Source organism: Tachysurus vachellii, chromosome 8 (genome assembly GCF_030014155.1).
Source record: "Tachysurus vachellii isolate PV-2020 chromosome 8, HZAU_Pvac_v1, whole genome shotgun sequence".
NCBI lineage: Eukaryota > Metazoa > Chordata > Actinopteri > Siluriformes > Bagridae > Tachysurus > Tachysurus vachellii.
In genome coordinates, this window is record NC_083467.1 from 1,027,501 (window position 1) to 1,037,500 (window position 10,000).

Sequence of the window (10,000 nt, forward strand, 5' to 3'; positions counted from 1 at the left end):
CACTACACAGACGACGTGTTCTTCGCCGACACGAACGGACCTTCGTATCTAACGCCAGAAGATCAGGGCTGAAGAGCTTTTTTTTTTTGTTGAAGAGGATAATCTTCTTCGGATCGATTCTTTTTTATCTGGTTAACGCTAGGAACGTGTGTGTCATGTGAAAAAACAGTCATGCGATCTGGAGGAAGCTCGAGCTTGGGACAAGTGATGATATGAAGGTTGTAGAACAGAGTAAGAACAGATCCTTAGTTTAGTCTGGTCAGGGTTACAGTAGTATAAAGTAGACTAGATGATTTCTTACGCAGGTACAAACAAAACTAATAAATCTATGAGTGGCTTTATGAAACAAGAATTATGAACCGAGAGAGATCTACATGTGTGTATGTGAGGTGGAGGAACCGTCAGAGGAACGATGATGACGCTGGTGGCATTTCTGTCCCGGGTGATTTTCCAGTGTTCATAAATAAATGAATCTAACCACCAAAACAAATAAAGACATTCTGGTCTGTCTCGAGCTTACAATATGAACATGTGGAGCAGTAAATTAATACAGATTAATGAGTCTAATGGATACTAAACTCTGACTGATCTACTAAACCGCAGCTTTGATACGATTAGAGTTATCTGCTGTTCTGTCGTGTACAGAGTCAACACCGTGTGAAAGGTGAGAACACTCACAGTGTGGAGTCCAGGCTGATGCTGTTGGTTTGTGTGGATGAGGCTGATTTGTGGTTGGTGAAGGCAGGCAGGCTGGGAGAAGCGTGAATCACGTGCTCCACTAAATGTCCCATGGACGAAGGCCGCTGCCGCGGACCGTCTTTTACAAACAGGGAATTCCTGCTGCGGGAACCCAAAACATGCAGGTCTTTAACTCGCTGATGTAACAAACAAGCTTTAGGTCCCAGTAAGAGTGAATTAATCCAATAACTCAGGATGAAATGTTTACAACTTACAAAAGAAAAAAAAAAAACTCCCCAGAAAAAAATCCTACAGAAAACCCCAACGTTATTACAATGAAATTATTACACAATCGTATGACATTATATTTCGTGTTCCTTTTTCCTCCTGAACGATTCGAGCGACGTGGCTCAGCTGAAAGCTGCCTATGTGTAGATGTACTCACTGGTTGGGGGTGCCAGGTGGAGAGCGGGTGGGGAGGCTCCGGGTCTCCAGCCTCTCCTCGGACACAGAGTTCCTGCTCAACGTCTCCCAGTCGCTCACACCCATCAACTTCCTAGCCAGAGGCTTGCTGGGAGATCTGAGTAAACATCAAACATGTAGTTATGCAGAAAAAATAATAACTGTGCCGATACGGTAACGTTAAGCTGAGGAACACCGAACCGTGCGACAGAACGAGTGCCGAAACACCGGCAGTAAAGTGGTTATATATCAAAAAAATAAAGGTTGACGGATATCAGAATGTGTGTGTGTGTGTGTGTGTGATGTGATAAAAGTGTTCGACGATACAAACACAGTGTTATAAACAACCGAGCACCAGCTTGAATGGTCACGTATCGACATAACCTTCATTTCTACTGAACACTATTTCTAGGAAATGTGTTTGAAGATACAAAGTTCAGCTACTAAATTCTGATCACGCCGAATTGTCCAAAACTACGTATGTATGCCAAATGCTTAAAAAAGTCAAATCTGCAATGCAAAAAGTTTAAAAATTATCCACTAGTTGGACTTTTTTTTTTTTTTAGAAAAACCGAATGAGGCAACAATATTTACTGTCCTGCGGCATGACTGTGGCTGAATGACTGCGTTCCTCTCTGATGGATAAACGCCTTCTAACACAAAAGTCTGACTCAAAGTGAAGCACTGATCCTGAAATACACTTATTATAATTGACCAGGGGCAGTTCTGGGGTCTCATCTTTAGGGGGGTTTTAGCCCTCAGTGAGAATTTAAAACAAGAAGAGTTTTATATTATATATATATATTATATATATTATATGACTACATAGTAAGCCAAAAGTTATGGCAAATGGCAACCAAACTTTTATGCATGATGTAATGACAGATCAGTTCATGTGTGTGTACATTCTCTACAAACAGTGTGTCCAATGAATGCAGTCATTAATAAACTAATATTCACAAGACAAAGACCAAATCAATAAATGTTATTTTTATTTAGTAATGAATGGATTGTTTGCATTAATATTTTGTTTGTGCTACAACTCTGGTAATAAGAATAGTGACATTTCACTGCTTTTGGTTGCCTCTTTGCGGCTTTCAGCCGATTAACGTTATAGATAAACGCCTCCAGCTCTGTTCAGATAAAGCAGACAGCTGATGACACACTATTGAAAGACTGCAACGCACGTGCGTAAAAGCAAAGTAGAAAAATTCGCTCTTGGATCAAACTGATAAATAATTTGCTTTCGAATCAAAAATATGTCCTGCATTTTAACGTAATTTTTGAGGCGCACCTTGAAGAGCTGACCTTCCTGAAAAACCTCCCATCCTCACTGCACCTCGCCTCACCGCATCAGCCACGTAACGATTTCTGCGGTAAGCAATCCGTCCAGAATCGATTGTAACTGTCAGCACTAACTGGACATCAACCTTGGTATTGTATCATATCGTCGCTGTGGGGCGGAAACCTCGTATGTCCAAATTTGGTCAGTTTCATATTTGTTCACATATCGATGCTATTGGTCAGTCCCCACGTGGGTCTGTTATTTTTACAAGTTATTAACCAATCTAAAGTCTTGAAAATAGCTTGAGCGCAAATCTCATAACTCCATTGGACACTTCAACTGTCCACCTCTTCCTCACTCCGTGGGAGAGCTTCACGTCATATTTCTCCTCAAGAAGAGTCGCAACGAATCAACACGTCTTCTGAGGTAAATGTCTTCAAAACACTGGGCTCAAAGAAAAAAAATCTTGACCCCCGCTAGTTCTGGTGCTCGTCTGAGGACGGGAATTTAGCGCAAGACAATCCACTGTAACGCGGACTAAACCCTGTGCACTGCAGATAAGGTACGGAGTTTTTTTAAATTTCCTGAAGAATAACGGTTTTGGAGATACGAGGATTCCGTCTGACAGCGACGATATGATGGTTTTGTAATTCAAGTGACCGCAGTCTCGTCTTTGCTGGTCACCTCTAATCAGAGCCGCGCTGCTAGTTCGCAGGAAGATGACCGGCTCGAGTCGACGTGTCAGTGATGGAATCGTATTGTAGTGGAGCGAAGACAAAGATTGTGTCGTTATTGTTAAATAATCTCTCTCTCTCTTTTTTTTTACCACAAGGATTTTTCCATAATAAACATCACACCACGCTTCCTTCCTTCCTTCCGTCCTGCCTCCGACATTTGCGCGTTAGATTTGTGTGATGTCACAGTTTATGATGAAACATCGTCGTGTTGTTGTTTTCAAACAAAATGTAAACATCATTTTGGTATTTCTATTTAATTTTATTTATTTATTTATTTTTTTAATTTTAATTTTTGAAAAAAATGTACCTGGCGAACACCCGGTCCTTGATTCCCTTCTCCTTGCCGTACTGCACGGACTGTGCTTCTGTTCTTCCGCTGTGAAGAGAGATGTTCGTTCGGTACTCAACGTATTCAACGTGTGGAACAGAAAAACGCAAACAATCGAGCGACAGGACAGTTAATTCAACACTCCTTCGGCTTTTCTCTTACGAGTAGCGGAATTTTGATCCCAAGCTGAAGTAGTGTGAGAAGAAGTTCTTCTGAGGAGGAACGGGCAGGTCCAGCCGAAAGAAGGTGTGATGCTCTACGCACGTCTTCCACAGGTTCTTACAGGATCTGTAGTTCACCATGTTGAAGCCGAGTAACGTCTCTCGTGTCTCGTTCTGAAAGGAGGAGCAGACGGAGGAGAGGATGAGGAGATGAAGAAGGAAAGTGGTAGATATGATGTCTAAATGTACACACAGGACAGAACATAGGAGTGTAACGACATCACACCATCTGGCAGCGTAGCTCCAAATATTCAAATCTGGATCCGATTTATCCGAAAGTAGGTGTGACTTCTTAGGATTAAATATTTTATATATAATAGAAACTTTCTTCTATGACGTTTTGTCATCATCCTGTAGGTTCCAGTGGGTTCTAGTGCTTAGAATCGACAGTTTGGCCAAAACAGGACACTATTTATCATTCTCCGCTAACGTGACAGCAAACATCTGATTGAAGCCACGCTGTAATAAAGGTACGAGACAGAATCTCTTTTAGCATCAGCCTTGTTATTCCGTCAGCTTTGTCCTCCATTTAGAGAAGTGACTCTGCTCTCACTAGACCTGTTAAATCAGAAGCGCAGGGCTTTCAGGCTCCATTGAGCACTGGGGATTACAGTAGGGGCAAAAAATACATTTTGCTGCAGTTCAGGGGTGTGTAAATCCAGGTGCAAAAACACACACACAGACACACAGACACACACACACACACACACACACAGACACACACACACACATACACATAAACACACACACACACACACACACACACACACACAGACACACACACATACACATACACATAAACACACACACAGACACACACACACAGACACACACACACACACAGACACACACACATACACATAAACACACAAACACACAGACACACACACACAGACACACACACATAAACACACACACAGACACACACACACATAAACACACACACACACAGACACACACACACAGACACATACACATACACATAAACACACACACACACACAGACACACACACATACACATAAACACACACACACACACACAGACACACACATACACAGACACACACACACATACACAGACACACACATTCACAGACACACACACACAGATACACACACAGGCAGACACACACAGACACACACAGAAACACACACACACACACACACAGATACACACACACACATACACACACACATACACACACACACAGACACACACACACAGACACACAAAGAGACACACACATGCACACATACACACACAGACACACACATGCACACATACACACACAGACACACACACACAGACACACACACACACAGACACACACATGCACACATACACACACACAGACACACACATACACACACACACAGACACACACACACACAGACACAGACACACACAGGCTCAAGGGGTGGGTGGGGGCTGATTAGGGGTGGAAAAAAATTTGGACCTACTCAGCCACACCGAGCCATCTGGTGATGAATTATGGATCACGACACCACTGAGTCGTGCTTTTAAAACAAGCGAGAGAAGTAAAGGGTGTGCACATTATTCACACTGCTCGGGTACGTCTGTGGTCCTGAGGGCTGAGGTGCTGGCACATGGGGCTCCGGAAAAGTGCACATGTAAAGGGTATTATCTTGTCTTTATAATTAATAGGCTATAAACAACCAGTTGTGTCTCTCTCTCTCACCCTCTCTCTGTCTCTCTCTCTCTCTCTCTGTCTCTCTCTCTCTCTCTCTCTCTCTCTCTCTCTCTCTGTCTCTCTCTCTCTCTCTCTCTCTCTCTCTGTCTCTCTCTCTCTGTCTCTCTCTCTCTCTCTCTCTCTCTCTCTGTCTCTCTCTCTCTCTCTCTCTCTCACCCTCTCTCTCTCTCTCTCTCTGTCTCTCTCTCTGTCTCTCTCTCTCTCTCTCTCTCTCTCTGTCTCTCTCTCTCTCACTCTCTCTCTCTCTCTCTCTCTCTCTCTCTCTCTCTCTCTCTGTCTCTCTCTCTCTCTCTCTCTCTCTCACCCTCTCTCTCTCTCTCTCTCTCTCTCTCTCTCTCTCACCCTCTCTCTGTCTCTCTCTCTCTCTCTCATCAATGCTGCTGATGGCAGGATAGTAATTATGGTTCACGGAGCAGAGCTACAGGGGTCGATATGCCGCTCGGTGCGACGCCGATGGTTCAACAAAGCGCTTCATTAAAGATGATTAGTGCCAATGATGAAAGATAATGAAACACACAGAACTGCTGCATGATAAAAAAAACTGCTTCTGTGTCCAAATGAAATGTAAAGAAAAAGGATTCATCAAACAGCCTCTCGTTTTCTATTGAGACCTGAGACGAGTGGAACAAACTGACGCTCAGGTCATGAGCCATGAAGTCAGAATGCTGCTCAGAGAAGTGACTGAAACGTCAGTGCTGTAAACACTCGTCTGTAATATAAAGTCTTTGTAGTGAGATGTAAAACTTACCGCTTCCTTTCTCAGCTGGATGAAAAACTGTTTGCATTTAAATGAGATTTTCACAATTTTCAGCCTGGAAAAGGGAGGGATAAAAAGAAAGAAAAGAAAAAAAAAAACAATTAAAACAATCACACAGTCACTAAACACCACAAACACAAAAGCAGAAATCACAAGATCAAATTTCTCAAAATTTCCTGATGCCTCCTGACCCACTTAACTCCTCTCTGCTTCTGAGCACTGCTATTAAAGCCTGAGTCATAGTGAGGCTAAATATACACTGCATTATGAGGACACACACACACACACACTCGTACGCACGAATCAACACACACACACGCATCCACATATTCTCTCCCTCAGACACACATCCACACACTCATCCACACACACACACACATCCACATGCTCTCTCCCACACACATCCACACACACATCCACACACACATCCACACACACATCCACATGCTCTCTCCCACACACATCCACACACACATCCACACGCTCTCTCCCACACACATCCACACACACATGTACACACACGCACACATCCACATGCTCTCTCCCACATACACATCCACACCCACATCGACATGCTCTCTCCCAAACACACATCCACACACACATCCACACATACATCGAAATGCTCTCTCCCACACACATCCACACACACATCCACATGCTCTCTCCCACACACATCCACACATACATCGAAATGCTCTCTCCCACACACATCCACACACACATCCACATGCTCTCTCCCACACACATCCACACACATGTACACACACATCCACACATACATCCACACACACGCACACATCCACATGCTCTCTCCCATATACACATCCACACACACATCCACACACAAATCCACATCCACACACACATCCACACACACGCACACATCCACATGCTCTCTCCCACACACACACATCCTCATCCACACACACATCCACACACACACACATCCTCATCCACACACACATCCACACACACACACATCCACACACACATCCACATACGCACACATCCACACACACATCCACACACGCACACATCCACACACATATCCACATGCTCTCTCCCACACACACCCTTACTAAGGCCTGTCAAGCTGAAGTTCTTGCTCTAACATAAAGATGCACAGGGTCAAGATCAAAAGCACACTGCTGTGTTCAGATGTGATAGAACAGTCAACACACCTGAGAGAATGTTGTGAAGGATTTTGTGCCTCAATGATGAGACTTTTTGGGGTTTTTTTCCCCCACACGAGGATAAATTTAAGGAGAGAGCATGTGTGTGTGTGTGTGTGTGTGTGTGTGTGTCAGCCTGTGTGTAAGAAGAGTTTGACGAGGATTTGAGCGTCACTGTTTCACCGCATGCAGTTTCGCTTGAACTCAACGTCTCGACACAGCAGCAGGGGACCAGAGATTTGTGAGCGCCGAAGAGCCACAGAGCTCCAAGTAACAAAATAAAAAGTGTAAAGTGCTGCCTGATCAAACGGTAAACAGCTCTGCGGACAGAAGACAGTTAAACGCTTGTGCTGCGGAGAGGTTTATAATCTCTGCACGGCTGTTTGCTCTCCTGTGTTCTGATGGGTAAATATTGAAACAGGAGCGCCTCGAGGCTCGGCAGCAACATGCTCGCTTCTGTGCAAATTCCAAAAACAGGCTGAGAGACTTTTACTAACACACAGACACCAGAAAAACTTCAGCCACTGAGACACAGGAAGCACTTACCAGGGAAAGTAGTTGATTCGTACCCTGTTCTTATAAACGCCTATTCCAGATGACATGACCCCCATGAAAATGTCCATGTTTCTTTGATCCTGCAGAGAGAAACAGATGATCACTACATCAGACAGTCCTGCTGGTCTGATTAGCTGCTTCACACCTTAGTCTGATTTACTCCTTAATAACCCTGATATTGTGTGGAACAGTGTGACAATAATCCAGCTTTAGACTAAAGTAGGGCTGGGCGATACGACTGAAAACTGTATCACGATATCAGTGTTTCATATCGGTCATATCGATAATTATTGATATTGTGTATGACCCATTTAAAATAAGGACCAGGAGAAAAATATATTACATTTAAACCTTTTTATTTTAAACTTAACCTTCCTCTGATCGTAATCCCCTCAGTTATTAAGACAGAAATGTCAACAAGCAGGAAAACTCTAATAATTATAATGTAACATAAGTCTAAAGTCACAATGAACACTTAACTGTTATCTCTTAACATTTAAGGTGCAAAATGAAAGAAAATGTAAGAAATGCTTAATAAAGTGTAATAAAATAGTGCAAAGTGTTAAATATAAACAGAGAGAAACCTGAGACTTTAGTGCAAGTTTAGTGTTAGGATGTTCACTAGCTGTTCACCTTCTGGTGAATAAAATGTGTAAAATGTGTGCAGTGTTTTGTAAACGTAAATAAAACTGATGTAGACTGAGATACATCTGTAATATAAAACACAAACCTGATACACTTCAGTAACATTGTTTGAAATATAAAACCTGCAGAAATATGAAAAAATAGCTGATTTTTCCTCTTTTATTTACAATTTTCTGCTCATCAGTCACCGGTTACTGAAGAGGAATCACGCAGACCGGCACGAGACGACGATATGGCGCAACAAAACATGATACTGTTACATGATTGGTTGTTAGCGTGTCACTCCCTACGTTGCTAGGTTACCAGAGAGCGAGTGCCTTTGTTAATGCAACCAAACTTGCTTCGCGACCTCAGTTTTCTTCCGACGAAGAATAAAAAGTATCAAACGTTTTATCGAACACGTTTTTTATTGATATCGATCACGTGTCTATCGCGATACATATCGTTATCGTTTTATCGCCCAGCCCTAGACTAAAGGGCTGCCAGATGTACCATTTGTAATCAGGTCACGATGTCAAATTTGTGGTACAGATATTGTGAAACAGTCAGTACTGCAATACGCAAACCAGCTTTTACACGACATCATATTCATCCTCCATCCATCTGTTTCCTGTAGTCACAGGGTTGCAGGAAACCTGGAGTCTATCTAAGAGCTCATACACTCACACACACACTGCACACAAAGATGGGACTCGAACGGTGTCTTAGTGGTTAGCACGTTCACCTCACACCTCCAGGGTTGGGGGTTCGATTCCCGCTTCCACCTTGTGTGTGTGGAGTTTGCATGTTCTCCCCGTGCCTCGGGGGTTTCCTCCGGGTACTCCGGTTTCCTCCCCCGGTCCAAAGACATGCATGGTAGGTTGATTGGCATCTCTGGGAAATTGTCCGTAGTGTGTGATTGTGTGAGTGAATGAGAGTGTGTGTGTGTGTGCCCTGTGATGGGTTGGCACTCCGTCCAGGGTGTATCCTGCCTTGATGCCCGATGACGCCTGAGATAATTTAATACACACTTGGACATGTTCCCTGATCACAGAGTGTAAATTTAACGTACAACCCTCTGGACTGACTGTCAGATTAGTGTACACATATATCACCAGTGTGTGTTTTTCAGTAACACACACTACTCTGGCCACTTTACCAGTGCTGATGAAGTCACCAGAGACTCTGGTGCATATCTATAATAACTATTCTAGTTTCCTCATGAGTGCGACTGAGACCGAGCAGCGCAGACATGGAGAACACCAGAGATTCTTCTCATTACAGTCACTGCTCTGTACAGAAGAACCAGCAGAACTCCAGGTCCCAGAAGATCACATGATCGAGACCTCCATGTGAGCTGCTGCTTCGCTTCACTAGAAGATTTAAACTGGATTAAAAGACTAGACCTGCACACATCAAAGCCCTACAGTGGTATGTGCGAGTGTGTGTGTGTGTTTGTGTGTGT

General features: G+C 43.5%; 1 protein-coding gene across 1 annotated transcript in view; it reads right to left on the reverse strand.

Annotated features, from left to right (window-relative positions):
* ptpn4a (protein tyrosine phosphatase non-receptor type 4a) overlaps nucleotides 1-10,000 on the reverse strand; it is a 54,452-nt gene that overhangs the window by 15,962 nt on the left and 28,490 nt on the right. Inside the window, exons 11-16 of the mRNA XM_060875670.1 lie at nucleotides 7,903-7,991; nucleotides 6,173-6,236; nucleotides 3,653-3,825; nucleotides 3,470-3,538; nucleotides 1,124-1,258; nucleotides 679-840 (exon numbers count right to left, since the gene is read on the reverse strand). Of these exons, the coding sequence (XP_060731653.1) occupies nucleotides 679-840; nucleotides 1,124-1,258; nucleotides 3,470-3,538; nucleotides 3,653-3,825; nucleotides 6,173-6,236; nucleotides 7,903-7,991 (692 nt within the window). The remainder of the gene's footprint in view (nucleotides 1-678; nucleotides 841-1,123; nucleotides 1,259-3,469; nucleotides 3,539-3,652; nucleotides 3,826-6,172; nucleotides 6,237-7,902; nucleotides 7,992-10,000) is intronic.